We start from the raw sequence: 24623 nt of genomic DNA on the forward strand, positions 1-24623 counted from the left end.
CTGTCTGGTGTCTGTACAGACAGTGCCTCCCTGTGTTATCCGGGAGGGGCGGTGTGATTGGTTATTGTGAGAGAGGGAGGGAGGGGACAGCCTTCTCTCTTTCGTAACACTGGCTTTTTATGCGTTGGGTGGGTGGCAATGGGAAGAAAAGGAGTGGGACTGCCGGCGTGAGAACACAGTGCCCTGAACTGCGGAGAACCGACTTGAGCCGCTGATTGTATCTGTGCAGCCGAACAGGAGGCAGAAGAGTCTCCGTCTGACACCGAGAGGGAACCGCGACTGTCTCTGCTTCGTTGTAATAGTGCCCTTTCTGCATCTTCCTCTAAACATGGGCTATGGGGCTAACGCAGTCATCACTTTGGGATTTGCCATCCTTTGTGTTCATTGTGGACGAGCCGCAGGTAATCTGATCAATTACTTTTAGTTAGATTGCTGAGATCTCTCTGTACCAGCGATACTATTTAATTATTCCACCATCTGACACAGTTTCAAACACTTTAAATCAAAGCACAACTGAAACGATTTGTGGCAGTATAATTCTGATACGATTTATACCTGCAACAACTTTCCACTGTTAATAACTAGATGGTGTCTGGCTAATTTATAATGTGGTCACGTTGCCTCTTATTACCGATAGTTGAGTGTGAAATACTGGAGAGAGTGTTTGACACTGTCAGCTCCGTTTCTGCCTCACACCCAATGAAAACATCACCGTGTTCACTGTTCATAATGTGGCCAAACAGATTGTTCGTAAATCATTCCAAAACGCCTATGGCCGGAGAGTAAGCTTCCCTGGCCAGCCTTGCTTGATTGTTGAGTGGCGCTCCTTAAACTTATAGAGGCTTCTGACCCGTGCCAGGAAGAAGCATGGATGGGGAGATGCCGGCGTTGGACTGGGGTAAACACAGGTTAAAGTCCAACAGGTTTATTTGGTAGCAAAAGCCACCCATCTGACGAAGGGACAGCCTGTTCCGAAAGCTAGTGGCTTTTGCTACCAAATAAACATGTTGGACTTTAACCTGGTGTTGTCAGACTTCTTACCAGGAAGAAGCAGCCATGGAATCAGATACAAGAATCAACTTCGTCTGCCTCGCTAGGCAAGGGAAAGTTCTAAATCTTATTGTTAGAAATCGCCAGTGATAAATGACATTACTTAATGTCTGATGTTACTCTTGGTTATAGAATTGTAATTCCTTTTAAAGTTTATTTATTACTGTCACAAGTAGCCTTACATTAACACTGCAATGAAGTTACTGTAAAAACGCACACATTACACATTGATGTCCTTTTTTTGTGCTTACTGTAGCCCAGTTGTGTGACAGAATAGTATTTCTATCTGACAACTTGATGTATATGTTTCATGTTCAAGTTACCTTTAGCAATGTCAATCTACAAGATCGAATCATCGAGCTGATTTTATCTGAAAATTCTCCAGTATCTCTGATTTTTAAAAATTCATCTACACCAATATTGTAAAGTTAAACAATTACTCCAACATGAGATGTTAAGTGACGTTTGTGAAGAAAGGTGTTCTTGTTGGATGGAAATTTAAGTCTTGTTTTTAAAAAAAATCTTTTCAGAAACTTTACTGCAACCTGTCACTAATTTAGAGTGGATATCATTCAATTTCCGCACTATACTACAATGGAAAACGACCTCAACAGGCTCGGCGTACACCGTGAGAATCCGTGGGTGAGTAAACCATTGGTATATCATCTGCAGGATAGGGCGCAGCCAGGTCCGGGCAGCAGAGTGTGATTGAAGGTAGCTGAATGCTTGATGTGATTGGCAAACAATCATCTCAGGCTTTCGGCTAAGGTCAAAACCAAGGTCAGGGGCAAAGGCTTTTCTCGTCAGCTTGGATCCTGTTTAGATTTAAATATTAGTGTCACAAGTAGGCACAGCGGTTAGCACTGCTGCCTCGCAGCGCCAGGGACCCAGGTTCAATTCCGGCCTCAGGTGACTGACTGCGTGGAGTTTGCACGTTCTCTCTGTGCCTGTGTGGGTTTCCTCCGGGTGCTCCGGTTTCCTCCCACAGTCCAAAGATTAGGTTAGGTGGGTTGGCCATGCTAAATTGCTCCTTAGTGTCAAGGGGACTAGCAGGGTAAATATGTGGGGTTATGGTGGGATTGTTGTCGGTGCAGGCTTGATGGGCTGAATGGCCTCCTTCTGCACTGTAGGAATTCTATGAAAATGCCATCAGGCTCACATCCGAGTCATGTTAACCAGATTTCTAAGTCCTAAGGATTACAGGTGGGTGTCTTCTGTCTGATCCAGGCACCTGAAAATCTTTACTCCAGTGGATTTCTTCATGAATTGTTACTAACTTTTATATTAGTCTCAGATTCTCAAACTAGACGGACTGGCTCTGTATTTTGTTTGTGATGCCTGATGTGCTTGAATACATCTGCTGTTTCCAAGTCTTCCATAATATTACTAACCACCATACCATTTAAAGGATCTATCAAGTTGCTTTCGTATTTCATCTACTTCTCAAACAGCTAAAATAATATTCAGCTCACATTTGTCCCTGTTAATAATTAACCTCCATATTATCCTCTTACCACCTCTATTTGCATTAGAGTTTATTTATTATTCGTGTCACAAGTAGGCATACATTAACACTGCAATGAAGTTACTGTGAAAATCCTCTAGTCGCTACACTCCGGCGCCTGTTCAGGAGAATTTAGCACGGCCAATGCACCTAACCAGCACATCTTTCAGACTGTGGGAGGAAACCGGAGCACCCGGAGGACACCCACGCAGACATGGGAAGAACGTGCAAACTCCACACAGTCACCTGAGGCCCGGAGGAAACCCAAGCAGACACGGGGAGAATGTGCAGGCTCCGTGACCCAAGCCAGAAACTGAACCCGGGTCCCTGGCGCTGTGAGGCACTGTGAGGCAGCAGTGCTAATCACTGTGACACCGTGCCGCCATAGTCTCTCTTGTGGGAACCATTGGATTCAATTTGAATTGTCTTTTGGGGCAAGCAAGGAGATGGATTAAGGGTTTTTGCCCCATCCACTCTGTGCATTGGCTTTGTAACTTTAAGAATGGAGTAAAAACCTTTTCAAAAATCATGCTGGTAAACTCACTGAGATTGAGTGCCAACGATTGTGGCAGGCGAATTGTTTCAAAGAGGGAAATGTAAATTGGTGCGTTGTAACGAGTGTGTCGTCCCCCCCCCCCCCCCCGTCCCCCCCCCCCCCCCCCGTCCCCGTCCCGTCCCCCCCCCCCCCCCCCCCCCGGCCGCCTCCAGATTGCTGCATTGTTTCCACACATTGGCAATCAGTACAGTCCTAGGGCCCACATAAACCTCGAGTAAGCTCATTGAATGTGGTGAATTAATGGTGAGAAAAAAAGCTAATGCCTGAAGTGGGTTTCGGGGCAGTTAAAGGGGCTGAAGAGGAAAGCCAATGTAGATTGGAATTTAACCACATTCCACAGGCCTGGTTTAGCTGGGGCCTCACCCCTTGTTGCTTAGCAATCAATGAAGTCCTTCATAAAACTTCCAAACCGTCCTGATGCAGATAACCTCTATCTATAATAAGCTATTGCATTCATAAGTTGATAAAAAAGAGCAGGAGGAGGTCATCTGGTTCTTCGAACCTACTCCAGTTAATGACAACAGGATGTTGTGACGCAGGAGTGACTGAGGTAGGAGTTGTGCGCAATTCATAATCTTACTTCATGCAACTGGATTTGCCGTTTTTAAAAAAAGCCAGATTAAAGTGGGCAATGTCCTCCGGTGACCACACAAGCACGATTAACCATGAAAATTAGGAAGTTGTTGTCCGTACTTCCAAACCCTCCCGGAAGCTTTGTTACACCAGTTATCTCACTGAGAGATCTGGCGTTGAAACACGTGGAAGAGTGTGAAGTTGCAGTACCTAAGTGAGAGATACCCTCTAAACTTACCAGAAAAAAGTTGGGGCTTATACATTCCAGTGTGAGTTAAGTTTTTTAATCACACAATGAATCTTAATTATTGCCGAACGGCCTTGCTGATGCCGAGTGTTGATTCTCATTCAGATTTCATTTATTAGTCGAGATTTCTAAAAATTAAAGTAATTATTTTACTTGTTCTTGGGCATCACCGGCATGGCCAATATTTATCACTCATTCCTAATTGCTTTGAAGAGGTGGTAAGCTTTCTGTCTCTTTTTTTTCTATCCTTCTTTCTGCTTTCCAACTTTCTTTCCTGCTCGTTATTTCACTTCCTGTACCTGATTTGATGTTGAATTCCATATCATAACCTGGTTCATACGTTGCGCAGACTCTTCAGTCTGATGGATAGCTTAAGGAGATACAGAGCTGTTTGCCCTGATCAGATTGGTCCCAGATGCTCCATAGAAGATACTGCACCCTTTGGTTGAGGGGAACATCCTGTGCTTAAGCTGGACATGTTGAGCATCAAAACTGTTCAGAAAGGAACAATAGAATCCCTGCAGTGCAGAAGGAGGCCATTCAGCCCATCAAGTCTGCACCAGCCATCCGAAAGAGCATCCCACCCCCATCCCCATAACCCCGTGTGTTTACCATGGCTGATCCACCTAATCTGCACATTTTTGGACTGTGGGAGAAAACCGGAGCACCCGGAGGAAACCCATGCAGACACGGGGAGAATGTGCAAATTCCGCACAGACAGTGACCCAAGGCCGGAATCAAACCTGGGTCCTTGGCGCTGTGAGGCAGCAGTGCTAACCACTGTGCCACCATGCCGCCTAGGCCTAATTTAATGAAAAATTTAGTTGCTTCAACAGCACTAAAGCTGCACATCATTCCTACCACATACAGCTAACCGGAGATCAATGCTTACATTCTAGATCATTGCTTTGTCCTGTTGATCTGCTTCCCTTTTCAAAACACTAGAATGACCAATGCACTAAATGATTTGAGATTAGTTTGCAGTCGCACTGAATCATGTGGATGCTGAACTCATCCAGCCACTGTGGTAGCTTCACTAATCTGCCTTCAGCATTTCCTTATATGGTGCTTCCTTCTGACTGCCATGGTCAAGAGACCACAATGTTCTTAATTACTGCTGGTACACTATAATGAGATGGAGTCGGACTCGTAACCACAAGTCCAGGACCCGGCTTTTATTAGATCTGAACTGTGGAAAATGTGAGCTTTGTGCCTCGTACTGGTTCTCCACCATGGGCTGGAGGTACAATGGTGCTGGTCTGAGGCTCAGCATCAATATAGGAATGCATACAGTGCGTATGGAATGGGAGAAGCAGCAGTGAACAGCTATTGAAAAGAGCAGGAACCCACAGCACCAACCCTTTTAAAAAGTGAGGTGGCAATGAGCAATGGCTGAAAGACAAAGTTAAAAAGGGATATCAAAGACCAGAGTGAGAAGTGGCTGAACTTGAGGAATTAAAGCTGGAAGTTTAGTTTATCAGCTATATTAAGGTAAATAAAGACCTAACAAAGCTGAATAGATGAAACCGGGAATAATACACAAAATGGGTGGCACTGTGGATAGCACTGCTGCCTCACAGCACCAGGGACCCAGGTTCAATTCCCAGCTCAGGTCACTGTCTGTGCGGAGTTTGCACGTTCTCCCCGTGTCTGCGTGGGTTTCCTCCGGGTGCTCCGGTTTTCTCCCACCGTCCAAAGATGTGCAGATTAGGTGGATCGGCCATGCTAAATTGCCCCGTAGTGTCAGCGGGATTAGCAAGGGTTACGGGCTAGGACCTGGCTGGGACTGTGGTCGGGGCAGACTCGATGGACTGAATGGCCTCATTCTGCACTGTGGGGATTCTATGAATAAAAGGGAGTAAATTTGAATTAAATAAGTGTCAGCTTGCATAAATAATCAGGGTAATTAATTTCAATTCAAACTAATCCACCAGTTAATTAACACCAGACCTCAAGTGCTTCTCAAAATAGATTACTACTAATTAACAAATAAAGATTAAATATGACAGCACAGGCAGTGTGTCAGGATTGCCACGCGTGGGTGTGTATGTCACTTCTGCAGGAAATGTCTCTGCCTTGACTCACTCCTGTTCAGTGGCTTCGAGTTGGTGACATGTTGGAGGCAACCGCCAGAGGAAGCACCGGATCGGGAAGGAGAGAGTGTGACTGTCAGAAGGGAAGGGGAAACAGAGAGGATGAAGTCCCGCAGATACTGGGCTTCTCGAATCTACTTGCTTACTGTGAGGCGAAGGATGGAGACTGCAGGGAGAATAGCCAGAACGTCAATGTGGGCAGTGTAGAGCAGGAAAATGTCCATGGAGAGGAGCAGAATAGCAGAGTTGTAGTCGTGGGGAATTCAATCATTACAGGCGAAATAGAATCCTCTGCAGTTGCGAATGAGAGTCCAGGTGAATGGGATGCCAACTGGTGCAATGTTCATCAAATCCCTATGGTACAGAAGGAGGCCATTCAGCCCATCAAGTCTGCCCCAACCCTCCAATGGAGCATCCCACCCTATCCCCGTAACCTCATATATTTACCCCGCCAATCCCTCTAACCTACACATCTTAGGACACTAAGGGGCAATTTAACATGGCCAATGTACCTAAGCTGCACATCTTTAGACTCTGGGAGGAAACCGGAACACGCGGAGGAAATCCACGCAGACATAGGGAGAACGTGCAAACTCCACACAGTCACCCAAGGCCGAATTGAACCCACGTCCCTGGCGCTGTGTGGCAGCAGCAATAACCTCACTGCTAAGTTAAAGGATATCTCTGACCAACTGGAGAGGAACTTGGAAAGAGGGCGGAACGATCCAGCTACCATGGTGCAGGTGGGGCTGATGACATCGGGAGAAAAGAACTAAAGGAATATCAGGAATTTGGAACTGAATATTTTTTTGAAAGGCTGTATGTGCTGCCAGCCTCAACCAAACTGACAGGATTGGAAGTTCAGTTATAATTGCGTTCGATGATATTAATTATGAGGAGAGATTGGAGAGGTTGGGATTGTTCTCCTTGGAGAGAAGAAGGCTGAGAGGAGATTTGATAGAGATGTTCAAAATCATGAGGGGGCTGGACAGAGTAGAAAGTGAGAAACTGTTCCTGCTCGTAAAGGGATCGAGAAGGAGAGGATACAGATTTAAAGTGATTTGCAAAAGAAGCAAATGTGATGTGAGAAAAAACATTTTCACCCAGCAAGTGGTTAGGGTCTGGAATGCACTGCCTGGAAGTGTGGGGGTTGGGCAGGTTCAATCAAGGGGGAATTAGATGATTACTTGGATAGAAACAATGTGCAGGGTACGGGGAAAAGGCAGGGGAATGGCACTAAGTCATGTCATTTGGAGAGTTGGTGCAGACACAATGTGGGCCTAATTCTGTGAATTAATTGAAAAAGCAGCAAAGCAGATGAAGTTTAATTTGAATTCTACCCTACCTCCCTAATAGCATTGAGACATGGTGGCATCGAGTTCCAATAGCTGTATGGTTCCTCCTGCAGGAAAGCTTTTCTTTTGAGTGCACAGTTACGTCAAATATGATTGAAAAGAAACGGGAAATGATGAATCAATTAGTGGCTTAAAAGCCTGTGGATGAATTAGGGGTTTGTTTTTCTTTGAAGAAAACGAATCTTCAAAGCCTGTTTCAAAATGATTTCAGCAGAAAGTATATCAATAAACGGCTCTGAAACTAAACCCGTATATCTTTTGTACCTTATCCATCTTTTGCACTTACGAGGGCAGCACTTCGGATCTGCTAAGTTCACCAACAAATGCTGAATGTATCACATTCTATGTGGTTATTTTTATGCGTGTATGAAATTGTTTAGTTCAGATGGGTTGCTGCCTGTACAACAGGACGATTGGAATGTTAAGTGTCTGGACATGAACTTTGTCTATCAGATATGTTATGGTATTGAGTAACTGCCAAGTACAGAAGTGAATCAAAATGATTTTTCTGTAATTGATGTGGCATTGTGGACCTAACAGTTTGAGCTGGGGCAGAGCAGCAATCAATAGGTTTGCATGTTAATGTACCTTTTAATTAAAGTTTTGAAAATAAATAGGTGAATGTACTACAGCAGGCAGTAAGGAAGGCAAATGATATGTTGGCCTTCATAGTGAGAGGAGTTCAGTATAGGGTTAGGCATGTTTTACTGCAATTGTATAGAGAATTGGTGAGGCCATGCCTGGAGTATTGTGGGCAGTTTTGGTGTCCTTACCTGAGGAAGGATGTCCTTGCTATAGGGGGAATGCAGCGAAGGTTTACCAGGCTGATTCCTGGAATGGCAAGTCTGTCATATGAGGAGAGACTAAGTCGGTTAGGATTATATTCACTGGAGTTTAGAGTGAGAGATGATCTCATAGAAACTTATAAAATTCTAACAGGGTTAGACAGGGTAGATTCAGAAAGAATGTTCCCAGTGGTGGGGGAGTCCAGAACTAGGGGTCATAGTTTGAGGATAAAGGGTAACCTTTTAGAACTGAGGTGAGGAGAAATTTCTCCACTCAGAGGGTGTTGAATGTGTGGAATTCACTACCACAGGAAATAGTTGACGCCAAAACATTGTCTGATTTTAAGAAGAAATTAGATATAGCTCTCGGGGCTAAAGGGATCAAGGGATATGGGGGGAGGGGGGGATCAGAATATTGAATACGATGATTAGCCGTGAGCAAGATGAATGGCGGAACAGGCTCAAAGGACTGAATGGCCTACTCCTGCTTCCAGCTTCTATGTTTCTACTGTGGTTACAACTGTTGCTGCAATAGTAGATTAAGCAAGAACAGCAACTAAAATAAAAGCAAAAACTGGAGATCAGAAATTAAAACAAAATGCTGGAAATAGTCAGCAGACCCGGCAGCGTCTGTGGAGAGAGGAACTTAAGTTTAATGTTTCGAGTCAAATGTGACTTCTGCCAGAACAGTTTGTTTTAAAAAACTTCTTAATATTCATATCTTTGTTTCCACACACTATCATTCAGTGCGGCTACACCAATGTTGACTGTCATGTAAACTTGTGAAATATACTCCACATTAAATGTGATAGTTCACCTTCAGCATTCCAACTCCTCCAGTATTGAACCCCATCCTGGGTGTGGGTTCCGCAGCAGCAGGGCAGGGTGGGTGAGCTGTACAAAACACCACGGACCTCGGCGGGACTGGAAGATTCCACGGGCAAGCCTCCTCTGTCACTGGAAAACATGCTGCGGGACAGGGCTGGAAAATCCCACCAATGTTTTTATTGTCTTTATGATTTTTCAGGACAGGATTACCAGCTTTCTAAATGTTTAAGTAACAGCAAAGAAATATTTTCTTCTGTGCTGTGTAACATGAACTTAGGCTTTCCTTTTTTGACAGAAAAGTGGAGATCTCGGCCTAGTATGCTGTCCAGTGGAGATCTCGGCCTAGTACACTGTTCAGTGGAGATCTCGGCCTAGTACACTGTCCAGTGGAGATCTCGGCCTAGTATGTTGTCCAGTGGAGATCTCGGCCTAGTATGCTGTCCAGTGGAGATCTCGGCCTAGTATGTTATTCAATGGAAATCACGGCCTAGTATGCTATTTAGTGGAAATCTCGGCCTAATGTGCTGATCAGTGAAAATCTCGGCCTGGTATGCTGTTAAACAGAAATACAATGATACATAGACAACTTTTCGATCATCATTAGGTTGGACTGCTCATGGCAGCAATGACGAGACACTGCAGCTAAGTGGGTTGAATGGGAAAGTTGGGAGTGTTCTCCTTGGCTGAGGTGGTTATGGCTCTGACAAAGGGTCATCCAGACTCGAAACGTTGGCTCTATTCTCTCTCCACAGCTGCTGTCAAACCTGCTGAGACTTTTCCAGCATTTTCTCTTTTTGTTTCGGATTCCATTATCTGCAGTAATTTGTTTTTAGCCTAGAGGTTTGTTAAGAGTTGTAAAAGTCTTAATAAAGTAGATAAGAAATAAGAAGACATTTCACACTGCAGTGAAGTTACTGTAAAAATCTCCTACACTCTGGTGCCTGTTCGGGTACACTGAGGGAGAATTTAGCATGGTCAGTGCACCTAACCAGCACGTCTTTCAGACTGTGGGAGGAAACCTGAGCACCTGGAAGAAACCCACGCAGTCACAGGGAGAACGTGCAAACTCCACACAGACAGTGACCCAAGCCGGGAATCAAACCTGACACTGTGAGGTGGCAGTGCTAACCACCGTGCCAGAGGATATAGACTTGAGGTAACTGGCAAAAGAAAATCAGGAGAGAATATTTCAATTCAGTGAGTTCTTAAAATCTCTAATGCGCTGCCAGCAGAGTTGCTGAAGCAAATTCAATAGTCACTTCTAAAAGCGGATTGGGCCTCCACTTACAAAGAAAACATTGGTCTGATCTGATAAAGAACAGGGGCGTGGGGCTAATCTGGTAGTTCTTTCAGAGAGCTGGCAGGGACACCATGGGCTGAATGACTTCCTGTGCTCAGAGTCTAGAAATTGACAGTAGAAATAGGGTTAAATCAATTCCTGCCTCAGTATTCTCACTGCACATGATAGCATTGGAGAGCTAAGTTGGAAAGTTTGGTCATGCGTCTCGCAGCAACAGAGTTAATCCTGAGGACTAACACATGGCAAAGTTTCAATACAGGTGCATGGATAAGATTAAATTCTGGTGAGAGATGCAGAATAACTAGATTTTCTATCCATACAATTGTTGCCTCAGGCAGAATTTCACGTTGACAGCTGTGGGAATGTTTTAAAAAGTAGTTCATTTCACTCCCTGCTTCTGATTTCAGCTTCTGGCTGAACACAGTGACGTGAATGGTGGAAATCTCTGAGACTCGAGAGTTTAAAACATAACCCTTTCTATCTCTGATTTGAGCTGAACTGATGGCAAAGCGAAAGCCGTATTTTCAGAAGGTCTCAGCGAGTGAAGTTCATCAGTCAGCACAGTGCTGTCTATTGTGTCAGCTCCAGAGACACACCAATCCTTCACGAGTCCGGCTCAGCCAAGCTGATGAAGTTGGAATGTTTAAATTCTACCCTTCCTCCCCTATTGAGACACAGTGGTATCGGGTTCCGTAGTAAGCTGTGTGGTACCCCCTCCTTGTTTATAGTGAACTGAGAAACGTGTTGACAGTTTAACTGACTGAATTAAGACTTGTCCCAGTCCCGTCCTACAATCTCACTCGGGCGTACCTTGTTAAGTAGAAGCAAAATAATGCAGGTGCTGTTCCAGAAATCAAAACAGGAACTCAGCAGGTCTGGCTGCATCGTTGGAGAGCGAGAAACAGCGCTTCGAGTCCGCGTGACTCTTCATCAGAGTTAAAGAGAGGGGGAAATGTGAAGGATTATATACTCTATAAGATGGGGGGGGGATGTTTGCGGTAGTAGCTGGAGCCAAGGAGAAGGTCAGTGATATGTGGGAGTTAGGAGAGATTGCAACACATTTCTAAAGGGCAAAAGGCAGAGGGAATATTAATGGCAGCTTAAAAGACAATAGAAGGTGCTGATAGTGATATAAAGGTAAGATAACTGAATGTTATTCATAGAATCCTACAGTGCAGAAGGAGGCCATTCGGCCCATCGATTCTGCACCAACCAGAATCTCACCCAGGTCCTATCTTCACAACTCCATGTATTTACCCTAGCTAGTCCCCCTGACACTAAGGGGTTATTTAGCATGGCCAACCCACCTAACCCGCACATCTTTGGACTGTGGGAGGAAACCGGAGCACCCGGAGGAAACTCACGCGGACACGGGGAGAACGTGCAAACTCCACACAGTCAGTGACCCAAGCCAGGAATCAAACCCGGGTCCCTGGTGCTGTGAGGCAGTGGTGCTAACCACTGTGCCGCCGTGCCACCTATTAGGAGGGTAAAGGTCAGTGCTCAGTGAGAACAAACCTTGAGCAAAAGACACGGGGTGGGGTGGGTAGGTTGCTTTGGGACACAACGTTTTGAATAAAAGTGGTCAAGATGGAGGAGAAAGGTCACAGTCAATGTTCAATCCCGAGGGCTGCAACTTTCCCAACCGGAAGAAGAGGTGCTGCTCCTCCAGTTTGCGTTGGGCTTCACTGGGGCAGTTGCAGCAGGCCAAGGATTCTGAGAGCAAGGTGCTGCGTTAACTCAGCAATGACAAGTGGCAGGGAGATTGGAGTTATGCTTGCGGACTGAGTGAAGATGTTGCGCAAAGCGATCACCCAGTCTGCACGTTCCTGAGCTTGGTCTGCGGGATATTGGTCAGGTGTAGGTACTCTGACAATTCCACCAGGAGGCGTGAATTTTATCTGGTGGTGCCACGGAAGCCCTTTTTCACCGGCAGTGCCAAGTGCTCCCGCCACAGCCAGGACGGGCATCTGCAGCTTGTGTTGGAAACCTCCAAAGGAGCTTTATCCTACTCTTGCACAACCCACTGGCCGTTGCGACATCAGAATGTCTGATTTGGACTCTGCAGGTCCAGACAAAGGAGCTCTGCGTCACTCTCCAAAGAGCAAGCATCGAATTGCAAGATGGATCCTACACTAGATTCTCTTAAAGGGACAGGCACTGAACTTGCAGGCAAATTGACTTTGAAGAGGCGGTGCTGTTGGTCTCATTTCATTCTCTTGTGGATCTAGCCCTCATGAGTTTCACTGGTTGCACTTTATTTGGATGGGATTACTGCTCTGCCCTATTCCAACCAGAAGAAGGATTTTTCTTTCTCTCCAAGGGTGTGGAATTCTCTTCCCCAGTAAGCTGGCTGCACCATTGAATTTATTCAAGGCTGAGTTGGACAGATTTTTGACAGATAAGGGAGTCCCAGAGTATGGGGGACAGACAGAAGAATGGAGTTGAAACCACATCAAGATCAGCCATGGTCTTATTAAATAGTGGAGCAAGCTTGAAGAACCAAATGGCCTACTCCTGCTCCCATGTTGCAGTGTCCTTTTATAAGATGAGTGGAGATGTCCTGTCAGGCTCGTAGAATCATGGAATCCCTACAGTGCAGAAGGAGGCCATTCTGCCCATCGAGCCTGCACTGACTCTTAGCCAAGATTACTCCATAATCCCACATATTTCCCCCGCTAATTGAGAACTCTTGGGACATTAGGGGGGAAATTAGCATGGCCAATTGACCTAACCTGCAATCTTTCGGACTGTGGGAGGAAACCGGAGCACCCAGAGGAAACCCACACAGACACAGGGAGAACATGGTTAACACTGCTGCGCCAGGGACACCACAGTGCCAGGGACCTGGGTTCGATTCCCGGCTTGGGTCACTGGCTGTGTGGAATTTGTGCGTTCTCCCCGTGCCTATGTGGGATTCGTCCAGGTGATTCGGTTTCCTCACACAGTCCAAAGATGTGCGGGTTAGGTTGATTGTCCATACTAATTTGCCCCTTAGTGTCAGGGGGGACTAGCAGGACAAATACATGGGATTGCGGGGATAGGGCCTGGGTGGGATTGTGGTCTGTGCAGATTCAATGGGATGAATGGCCTCCTTCTGCACTGTAGGATTCCATGATTTTATGAACGTTCAAACTCCACAGAGACAGGCACTCAAGGCTGGAATTGAACCCAGGTCCCTGGTGCTGTAAGGCAGCAGTGCTAAGCAGTGTGCCACCGTGCCAAAGGTATCACATCGCCTCGTGCCTGGCAGCTCAACGCTTCTCGGCTCCGAAGGAGGAGGCTGGGGTTGGAGCCTGATACCATGTCCTGATTCATCACTCTTTTGGGAATGCTGATGGCGTGTGTGTTCGAAGAAGCTGCCAGGAGCTGCTGTGCCAGGTAGCCTCGGGTGTTCTGAAAAGAGCAGGCAGCCAAAACTGTCTTAAAAAAAAAGATCTATTGCTCATTCTCCCTCCACTTCACTGGAGAAGAATGACGGGGCCACCATGCCTGTTTTTAGAGCTGTGTTTCCATTTCCCTGATTTGCTGATATGAAGCAAAGTGTTATTATTGAGAGGACAGTTGAATGGGGTTCATATTAAATCTGGAAATAAAGTCTCCTGCCCACTGACAGTCAGTTTGGTCCTGTGATCATGAGTGATGTGAACTTGCCTCGTGGTATTATCGCTAGACTATCAATCCAGAAACTCAGGTAATGTTCTGGGGCCCTGGGTTCGAATCCCACCACGGCAGATGATGGAATTTGAATTCAATAAAAACTATCTGGAATTAAGAATATACTGATGACCATGAAACTGTTATCGATTGTCAGAAAAACCCATCTGGTTCACTAATGTCCTTTAGGGAAGGAAATCTGCCGTCCCTACCTGGTCTGGGCCTACATGTGACTCCAGAGCCACAGCTATGTGGTTAACTCTCGACTGCCCTCAGAGCAAGCCACTAAGTTTCAAGGGCGGCACGGTGGTTAGCACTGCTGCCTCAACAGCTCCAGGGACCTGGGTTCGATTCCCGGCTTGGGTCACTGTCTGTGTGGATTTTGCACATTCTCCTCGCGTCTGCGTGGGTTTCCTCCGGGTGCTCCGGTTTCCTCCCTCAGTCCAAAGATGTGTGGGTTAGGTGAATTGGCCATGCTAAATTGCCCCTTAGTGTCCTGGGATGTGCAGGTGAGAAGGATTAGTCGGGTAAATGTGTGTGGTTGTGGGGATAGGGCCTGGGGGTGGGCTTGTGGTCGGTGTAGAATCGATGGGCCGAATGGCCTCCTTCTGCACTTCAGGGATTCTATGGTTCTATGGCAACTAGGGATGGGCAATGAATGCTGGCCCAGCCAGCGATGCCCATGTCCTACAAATGAATTTAAAAAAAGCTTAGTAAATGAGACGCTTTCTCAGAACAATGAGCTGCACTATTAGTAATAACGCATATTCTTTTTAAAATTTAAACACAGTATTCAAACTGACTGGAAGAGAAAACCCGAATGTACCCATATCGAAGGTACAAGCTGCGACCTGACCAGCCTGATGCAGAATGTTACGGACAAGTATCTAGCTGAGGTGCTTACCTACAGTGTCGAATTCAAGGAGGAAGACACGGAGCCACCTGTTGCTGAATCTACTCCAATCCAGCTCTTAAGTCAAAGTGAGTGTCGCCAACATGGATCACAGATCTTGTTTCGTGAAGTTTACAACAACAGCTATTGCAGCTTGCATTTGTGTAGCACTCTGGTAAGATGGTGAAATGTTCCAGGGTGCTTGACAGCTGGTGAAATCTGACAGCCATGTGAATAGAAATGAGGAGGGCGGTGGATCGAGAGTTTGGTCGGGGTAGCTTTCAAGGAGGGGCCGTGATGGGGTCGTGAGTTGATGATGTTTGAGGAGGGAATTCCAGAGGGTAGGGTAAGGCCTGGCCACCAGTGATGGGGCAATTAAAATCAGAGGCACAAAGGAGATTGTCCTGCCTTGGCATTGTAGAGTTTGGGGACGAATGAGGCCATGGGGGAATTTGAAGCTAGTATTAAATTTTTTTAAATCAAGACATTGGCTCCAGGTCTGGCAATCACGGCAGGAGTTCCTCAAGGTAGTGTCCTAGGCCCAACCATCTTCAGCCGCTTCATCAATGACCCTCCTTCCATCATAAGATCAGAAGTGAGGATGTTTGCTGATGTTTGCACAATGCTTAGCATTCACAACTCCTCAGATACTGAAGCAGTCCATGTCTAAATGTAGCAAGACCTAGACAATACCCAGGCTTAGGCTGGCAAGTGGCAAGTAACATTTGCGCTGTATAAGTGCCAGGGAATGACTATCTCCAATAGGAGAGGAGCTAACTATCACCTCTTGATATTCATAGAATCATAGAAATCATAGAAACCCTACAGTGCAGAAGGAGGCCATTCGGCCCATCGAGTCTGCACCGACCACAATCCCACCCAGGCCCTACCCCCACATATTTTACCCGCTAATCCCTCTAACCTACGCATCCCAGGACTCTAAGGGGCAATTATTTTAACCTGGCCAATCAACCTAACCCGCACATCTTTGGACTGTGGGAGGAAACCGGAGCACCCGGAGGAAACCCACGCAGACACGAGGAGAATGTGCAAACTCCACACAGACAGTGACCCGAGCCGGGAATCGAACCCGGGACCCTGGAGCTGTGAAGCAGCAGTGCTAACCACTGTGCTACCGTGCCGCTGGCATTACCATTGCTGAATCTCCCATTATCAACATCTTGGGAGTTACCATTGACCACAAGCTGAACTGAACTAGCCATACAAATACTGGGACCACAAGAGCAGGTCAAAGGCTAGGAATCCTGCAGCAAGTAAATCACCTCCTGACTCCCCAAAGCCTGACCACCATCTATAAGGCACAAGTCAGGAGTGGGGTAGTATACTCTCCATTTGCCTGGATGAATGCAGCTCCAACACTTAAGAAGTTGAACACCATCCAGGACAAAGCAGCCCTCTTGATTGCTACCCCTTTCACAAACATTAAACCCCTCCACCAATGATGAACAGTGGCAGCCGTGTATTCCATCTACAAGATGCACTGCGGGAGATTACCAAAATTCCTTCGGCAGCACCCTCCAAACTATGACTCCACCACCTAAAAGGAGAAGAACAGCAGATACCTGGGAACACCACCAACTGGAGGTTCCCCTCCAAGTCACCCACCATTCTGACTTGGAAATATATCACTGTCACTGGGTCAAAATCCTGGAACTCCCTCCCGACACCTTTCTGTACCTCAAGGTAGTTCAAGAAGACGGCTCAGCAGCACCTTCTGTAGGGCAACTAGGGATGGGCAATAATGGCTGGCCTAGCCAGTGATGCCCACATCCAATAAATAAATTAAAGAAATCTATAAATCAGTGAGCACAGGGGAGATGGATAAATGGCATATGATGTGCGATCGAATGTGGACAATGGAGCTTTAGATGAATTGATGGAGGGTGAAAGAGGGATAGCAGCCAGGAGGGCTTTGGAATAGTCTTACCGTTAACTTTGACCTGTCATCCCTCCTTTCTGTCCTTGTCACGAAAAATAATTTTTCTGGAAATGCCCCGCATTGGGCACTGACTGTAAAGAGAATATTCATGATGAACTAGAAGTGACTATTCTCATAGCGTCATAGAATCCTACAGTGCAGAAGGAGGCCATTCAGCCCATCGAGTCTGCATCGACCACAATCCCGCCCAGGCCCTATCCGCATAACCCCATGTATTTACCCTAGCTAGTCCCCCTGACACTAAGGGGCAATTTAGCACGGCCAATCCACCTGACCTGCACATCTTTGGACTGTGAGAGGAAACCGGAGCACCGGAGGGAAACCCACGCTGACACGGGGAGAACGTGCAGACTCCACACAGACAGCGACCCAAGCCGGGAATCAAACCCGGGTCCCTGGCGCTGTGAGGCAGCGGTTCTAACCACTGTGCCACCGTGCCGCTCTCTTCACAAATGGCAACAGACTTTTTCATTTGCTGCTGTTCTCTGACCTACCCGCTGGAGGTCTAGTTTGACGGTAAAAGGACACATTATCTAAAAACAACACGGTGGAATGCACCAGGTGTCAGAGAAAATGGTGCCCAAGGCGAGTGAACAAAACATTCAAAATGGTCTCCATGTTCTTCTCGCTAGTCACAAATTTGCAGTTGTAAAGATAGTGGAACAATCTGTGCGCTCCATCATGACTTTGTGCAATTACTGTCACTGTAAAAGCACAGTTAAATCCGGAAGTTTCTGTCAGTGGTGCCCTGCTGTAGTCTTTGCAGACGCAGTCGAGACAGAGGCCCAGATTGGTCTCACCAAGTCAGGTGATTTCCCAGCTTGGCAAACCCGAACTTCAAAACATGGCCACCGGCAGGTGGGATTTTCAGTCAAGGAGTGTGGGCTAAGGCAGAGGTTAAGATGGCTGACCCTAATGTGTGCAGAGGCTGCTGGGTACAGAGGCGGGCTCGATGCAAGGCCTCCCTCTTTAACTTTGCACTTTCAATAAATAAAAAGTTATAATCAAAAAAACATCCATCAAGCCATCACCTACATAAGTGGCACAGTGGTTAGGTTAGCACTGCTGCCTCACAGCGCCAGGGACCCGGGTTCAATTCCCACCTTGGGTCATTGTCTTGTGTGGAGTCTGTACGTTCTCCTCATGTCTGTGTGGGTTTCTTGCGGGCGCTGCGGTTTCCTCCCACCTTCCAAAGATGTGCTGGTTAGGTGTATTGGACATGCTAAATTGTCCTTTAGTGTCAGGAGGACTAGAAGGGTAAATATGTGGGTTTAAGGGGATAGAGCCTGATTGGGATTTTTGTCGGTGCAGGCTCGATGGGCCGAATAGCCTCCTTCTGCACTGTAAGGATTCTTAACTGCTGAAGAACATCTCTGTCCCTGAAAAACTAAAGGTAGAGCATCATTCCCGCCCTTAAAAATTAAATGATTTTAAAAATACTAACATTGCTTTTAGTGTATTTATCGTAGTAGAGCCACTACCTGAAACCTCATATTTATGTCATGAACTTGATTTCGTTTTTTGTAAACTGATTCTGAATTGAATTAGAAGCCGTGCTTCGTAGTTCTTGCTTTGCTTTCTGTGAGAATTCTTTAATCTGATTGGTTGCTCAGCTGGCTTGATGACATCACAGTTACTGGACTCAACTGATTTGCCAGAGCTGGCACCAGATTCAAATTCCCGTCAGCCTGTTTCCGTGCTGTATTGCTCTCTGACTCTATGACAACATTTTAAAAAGCATTTGGATAAGTTCATGGATGGGAAAGGATTAGAGGGACATGGGCCAAACGCAGGCAACTGGGACCAGCTGAGAGGGCACCATGGTCAGCATGGACCAGTTGGGCCGAAGGACCTATTTCTGTGCTCTATGACAGGCAAAATTGCGCAACAGCCTATTAAACCAGGGTGGCAGCTTCCTTTCGTGGTTAGCCGTGAGTGCCGGCTCTGTAATCCAGGCCTTTAGACTTGTGTTCTTTTCCAAAGATACCACATTCTATCACTCTGCAGCGTAAAGGAATACACTTGGTAGGAATGATGTGCTTGAGTTTAACACGGGGATGTTTTAATCATTTTCTAGCTGATATTGGAGAAGCCAACTTCCATATTAGTCAAAACAGCAGCCGTGAAGTACAAATTCTGATAGAAGATCCAGTTACCGGCATCAGATTTTCAAATAACACTCCAAAAACACTACGCGATATCTACGGACCAAACCTTCAGTACAAAGTGACCTACTGGAAAGACGGCACAAGCGGCCAGGTACGTTCGATCATTCTGCTGAATTTGTGTTTTTTATTTAGAATCATCGAATTGCCACAGTGCAGAAGAGGCCATTCGGCCCATCGAGTCTGCACCGATTCTCTGACAGAGTAACATGCCCAGGCCCTCTTCCCCCACCCTATCCCTGTAACCCCACACATTTCCCATGGTTAATCCATTTAACCTACACACCCTGGGACACAGAGGTCGGAGTTTTACCATCCCGCCTGCCACGGGAATCGGAGCAGGCGAGGGGCGGACCATGGAAAAGTGCATTGACGTCGGGCGGGATTTTACGGTTTCGGGACGGGCGAGGCTGTAAACTTCTGCTCCCTCTCTCTCTGACAGAGTGTCTTACCCAGGCTCTCTCCCCCACCCTATCCCCGTAACCCCACACATTTCCCTTGGTTAATCCATCCAACCCACACATCTCTGGACACTACGTCGCAGTTCAACACGGCCAATCCACCTAAACCTGCACATCTTTGGAGTGCGGGAGGAAACTGGAGCACCCGGAGGAAACCCACGCAGACACAGGGAGGGAACGTGCAAACTCCACACAGTCACCCAAGGCTGGAATTGAACCCAGGTCCTCTGACGCTAATCACTGTGCCACCCTAAAATTCTCGGGGGTGGCGGAGGGGATGCGGGGCAACAATGTATTGCTGACAGAAACAGGGCGGCACGGTAGCACAGTGGTTAGCACTGCTGCTTCACAGCTCCAGAGACCTGGGTTCGATTCCTGGCTCGGGTCACTGTTTGTGTGGAGTTTGCACATTCACCTCGTGTCTGCGTGGGTTTCCTCCGGGTGCTCCGGTTTCCTCCCACAGTCCAAAGATGTGCGGGTTAGGTTGATTGGCCATGCTAAAATTGCCCTTAGTGTCCTGAGATGTGTAGGTTAGAGGGATTAGTAGGTAAAATATATGGGAGTAGGCCTTGGGTGGGATTGTGGTCGATGCAGACTCGATGGGCCGAATGGCCTCTTTCTGTGCTGTAGGGTTTCTATGTTTCTATGAACAACATTATTTCAAAATTTTTCCCCTTGCAGAGATCGGAATATACGAAGAATCAAATGGTACAGATTAAGGTGGATGAGGGAGTCAATTATTGCTTCTCTGTTCAAATCAAGATTTTATCACTATATAGATTTGGTTCAAAGAGTCAGCACAAATGCACAAATGGTCAAAATGCAGGTATGTCCTTTTGTTTTTACATTTGAAACTGTATTTTTTATGTCCTGGTTTATAGAACATAGAACAGGACAGCACAGAACAGGCCCTTCGGCCCACGATGTTGTGCCGAGCTTTATCTGAAACCAAGATCAAGCTATAGAACATAGAACAGTACAGCACAGAACAGGCCAAAGGGATGCTCATCCTTCAAGTTAGACCATTAGATGTTGGAGCAGAAGTGGGCCATTCGGCCCGTCGAGTCTGCTTTTGATTTTGAATTGATTTGATTTATTATTGTCACATGTATTAGCGCGCAGTGAAAAGAATTGTTTGTTGTGCGCTATACAGACAAAGCACACCGTTCATAGAGAAGGAAAGGAGAGGGTGCAGAATGTGGTGTTACAGTCATAGCTCGGGTTTAGAGAAAGATCAACTCAGTGCAGGGTAGGTCCATTCAAAAGTCTGATGTCTCCCGCCGTTCAGTGAGATAATTGAGCTCACAAAGTACAGCCATCAATCCGTGAGGAAGCCATTAGTGATCGTTTACTGTCCAGGGAATTCTCTTCAACTTGTTTCAAGAAAATAAATCTAAATCAGGATTGTTCCAAGGAACCTCCGGTACCTAGTAACACCCATTCATTTTGCTCATGCGCATTCCTTTTAAGAGATAGAACAAAGAAAAGTACAGCACAGGAACAGGCCCTTCGGCCCTCCAAGCTGGTGCTGATCATGATGCCCTAACTAAACAAACAAAAACCTTCTGCTCTTACTCGGACCGTAACCTTCCATTCCCTCCCTATTCACGTACCCATCCAGATGCCTCTTAAATGTTGCTAATGTGCCTGCTTCCACCACCTCCTCTGACAGCACGTTCCAGGCACCCACCAAACTCTGCGTTACAAATTTCCCCCGTACATCTCCCTTAAACTCTCCCCCTCTCACGTTGAACCTGTTCACCCTTGTAATTGACACTTCCACTCTGGGAAAAAGCCTCTGACTATCCACCCTGTCCATGCCTCTCAGACACCTCTATCTGGTCTCCCCTCAGCCTCTGTCTTTCTGGTGAAAACAGTCCTAGTTTATTCAACCTTTCCTCATAGTCAATTCCCTCGTGATCCTGGTGAACCTTCTTCACACTCTCTCCAAAACTTCCCCATCCTTCTGGTAGTGTGGAGTGCTGCACATAATACTCCAAATGCGGCCTAACTAAGGTTTTATATAGCTTCAACATGATTTGCCAACCCTTGTACTCAATGCCCCGGCTGATGAAAGCAAGCATGCCATTATGTCTTCTTAATCACCTTGGCCACCTGTGTTGCCACTTTTAGATGCTGATACAAGGGGAAAAAAAACCCTCATTGAGCCTACTCAATGGAAGGATGCAAAAGAGGTTTGCCAGTACAGCGCCTGGGTTGAGCCACTTTAGTTAAGCAGAAAGCTTGGATAAACTGGTTCCCTCACTTATCACAGAGTCAAAACTCTGACACTCCCTCCCTAACAGCGCTTTGGGTGAACCTACACCACATAGACTGCAGCGGTTCAAGCAGGCGGCTCACCACCACCTAATCAAGGGCAGTTAGGAATGGGCAATAAATACTTGGGGTCTTGTCGCACAGTGGGTAGCATCCCTGCCTCTGAGCCTCAAGCTCTGGGTTCGAGTCCCACCCCAGGACTTGATGGCCAAGGAAGATACATTCATAACAAGGTCAAATAGGTTGAGTGTGTCAACCTGTAATTCCTTCCAAACAGGCCAATGACTGACAGTGAGAGTGGGAAAGACCCCTGGTCAGCCATGCTCCATGTGGAGTGGTGCCCATCAAGCTATAAGCCTCTGGTAACAGGCTAACGACCTGTGGAATAACTCGCTATAGAAACGGACAAAAGTCTATCTTAGTCCACCACAAGGTGTGGGCAGAGAATTGGAATAAATGCTGGCCTAGCCTCATGAAAGAATAAAATAAACCTGGGGGGCGATTTACCCAAATAGAAACTAAGCGCCCAGGGAAACAGGCGATTTTCCCACTTGTTTTTTGGGTGTACTTAGTTGGGTGAATTTCCGGTACTCTGTGATTCACACCAGGAAGGTGGGGGAGGAGGCTGGGGGTGGGGGGTGAGGGGGGGTGGGGGGGGTGGGGGGTGGGGGGTGGGGGGGGTGGGGGGGTGGGGGGTGGGGGGGTGGGGGGGGTGGGTGGGTGGGTGGGGGGGGGGGGTGGGGGGGGGGGGGTGGGGGGGTGGGGGGGGTGGGGGGGTGGGGGGGGGGGTGGGGGGGGTGGGGTGGGGGGGGTGGGGGGGGGGGTGGGGGGGGGGGGGGGGTGGGGGGGTGGGGGGGGGGTGGTGGGGTGGGGGGTGGGGGGGGTGGGGGGGGGGGGGGTGGGGGGGGGGGGGGGGGGTGGGTGGGGTGGGGGTGGTGGGGGGGTGGGGGTGGGGGTGGGGGGTGGGGGGGGGGGGTGGGGTGGGGGTGGGGGGTGGGGGTGGGGGTGGGGGGGGGGGTTGGGGTGGGGGGGGGGTGGGGGTGGGTGGGGTGGGGGGGGGGGGGGGTGGGGGGGGGTGGGGGGGGTGGGGGGGGTGGGGGGGGTGGGGGGGGGGGTGGGGGGGGGGGGGGGGTGTGGGGGGGGAGTGGGGGGGGGTGGGGGTGGGGGGGGGGGGTGGTGGGGGGGGGGGTGGGGGGGGTGGGGGGGGGGTGGGGGGGGTGGGGGGGGATGGGGGGTGGGGGGGGGAGTGGGGGGGGCGGTTATCTCACCCAAGAGGGCCACTTCGCATACCCAGATCTGTCAGTAGGGACACAAGCCGGGAATCAAACCCGGGTCCCTGGTGCTATGTGGCAGCAGTACTAACCACTGTGCCATGATGCGCCGGTTTCCTCCCACAGTCTGAAAGTCGTGCTGGTTAGGGTGCATTGGCCATGCTAAATTCTCCCTCAGTGTACCCAAAGGGAGGGGTGGCAGGGTGGCATAGTGGTTAGCACTGCTGCCGCACAGCACCAGGGACCCAGGTTCGAATCCCACCTTGGGTCACTGTCTGTGCGGAGTCTGCACGTTCTCCCTGTGTCTGCGTGGGTTTCCTCCGGGTGCTCCGGTTTCCTCCCACATTCTGAAAGACGTGCTGGTTAGGGTGCATTGACCTGAACAGACACCGGAGTGTGGTGAGTAGGGGAATTTCACAGTAACTTCATTGCAGTGTTAATGTAAGCCTACTTGTGACACTAATAAATAAACTTTAAACTTAAATTATTTCATACTTTTTTTCTTTCAGTGTATGGACTCGGCTTCTATGCTCTGGTAATAATTGGGACAGTGGCGGTGATCAGCATTATCATTGGGGTGACGGTGTGTTTGTGCAGACGCAAGGCCACTCACAGCAGTGCTGAGACGAATCCGCTGAAGGTGGTTTCTATGTAGTTTTGGGAAGGGGATGTGTCTCGGGCCATCGGCCCCTGTCCCCAGCTGCTGGTTTGGGTTTGTGAAAAGCCTCTTCGCTGACAATAGGAAGTGAACGATCCCCGTGCACCAAAACCTCACAGTCGTGACTGATCGCTCACTGATGAAAAGGAAGGTTTGTTTCTGTGAAACAGTTGGACTTGCCCACATTTCAAACAAGTGAGGAACTTTGTTTTAAATCTCTGACCACAAATTGCGAAAACTTCTCATCAATTGATAAGGCACTTTCATATTTTGTTTCATGCTATCGGTTTCTAAGGATCATTCTAAAATGCTGCGAAAGCATGAAGGTTATAAATGTATGCTATTTATTTAATGACTAAGTCTTAACTATTCTTCTTTTCACTGTGCACCTTAAGGGATCTTTTGTATATTGGGTGTTTATTTTTCTTGATTGTTTATTAAAGGGGGAATATCTATCTTTTTTAATTGTATTTTTAAACTATTTTAATGAAAGTAAACTGACAGTACTTTAACAAATGATGGTGATTGGGAACAAATAAAATGTTATGGTTTTTTTAAAGTTGTGTATTCCATTATTATTTCTATGTGAAGTCGGCAATAATTTTTTCTCCAATCCTTTGAACCAAATGTTATGTCCTGCCAGAGATTGGGGTATTGCTGTAGCAGTAACTTAATACCATGTATTATCGACGTCTACAAGATCATAGAGTCATAGAATTTTATCGTACAAAAAGAAGCCCTTCGGCCCATTGTCTGTGCTGGCCATCAAGCGGCCACCCATTCCAATCCCATTTTCCAGCACTTGGTCCATAGCCTTGTATGTTATGGTGTTTCAAGTGCACATCTAAATGCTCTTAAATGTTGTGAGGTTTCCCTTTCCACCACCCTTTCAGACAGTGAGTTCCAGATTCCCACCACCCTCTGGGTGAAAAAGATTTTCCATAAATCCCCTTTAAATCGCTTGCCCATTACCTTAAATCTATGTCCCCTG

General features: G+C 47.4%; 1 protein-coding gene across 1 annotated transcript; it reads left to right on the forward strand.

The window, feature by feature from the left end:
- Positions 1-119: 119 nt before the first annotated feature.
- Positions 120-24191, forward strand: f3a (coagulation factor III, tissue factor a). The gene is made up of 6 exons (XM_078218826.1): positions 120-401; positions 1581-1692; positions 14739-14929; positions 18878-19059; positions 20108-20252; positions 23484-24191. Exons 1-6 carry the CDS (start codon positions 329-331, stop codon positions 23627-23629), a joined length of 849 nt encoding a protein of 282 aa, XP_078074952.1. The 5' UTR covers positions 120-328; the 3' UTR covers positions 23630-24191.
- The last annotated feature ends 432 nt before the right edge of the window (positions 24192-24623 follow it).

Source organism: Mustelus asterias, chromosome 8 (assembly GCF_964213995.1).
Source record: "Mustelus asterias chromosome 8, sMusAst1.hap1.1, whole genome shotgun sequence".
In the NCBI taxonomy this organism is placed as follows: domain Eukaryota; kingdom Metazoa; phylum Chordata; class Chondrichthyes; order Carcharhiniformes; family Triakidae; genus Mustelus; species Mustelus asterias.

Coding starts and splice junctions, on each gene's coding strand:
- f3a (XM_078218826.1), top strand. CDS start 329: ATGGGCTATGGGGCTAACGCAGTCATCACTTTGGGATTTGCCATCCTT. Junction 1,693..14,738: donor TACACCGTGAGAATCCGTGG/GTGAGTAAACCA, acceptor ATTTAAACACAG/TATTCAAACTGACTGGAAGA. Junction 19,060..20,107: donor AAGACGGCACAAGCGGCCAG/GTACGTTCGATC, acceptor TTCCCCTTGCAG/AGATCGGAATATACGAAGAA.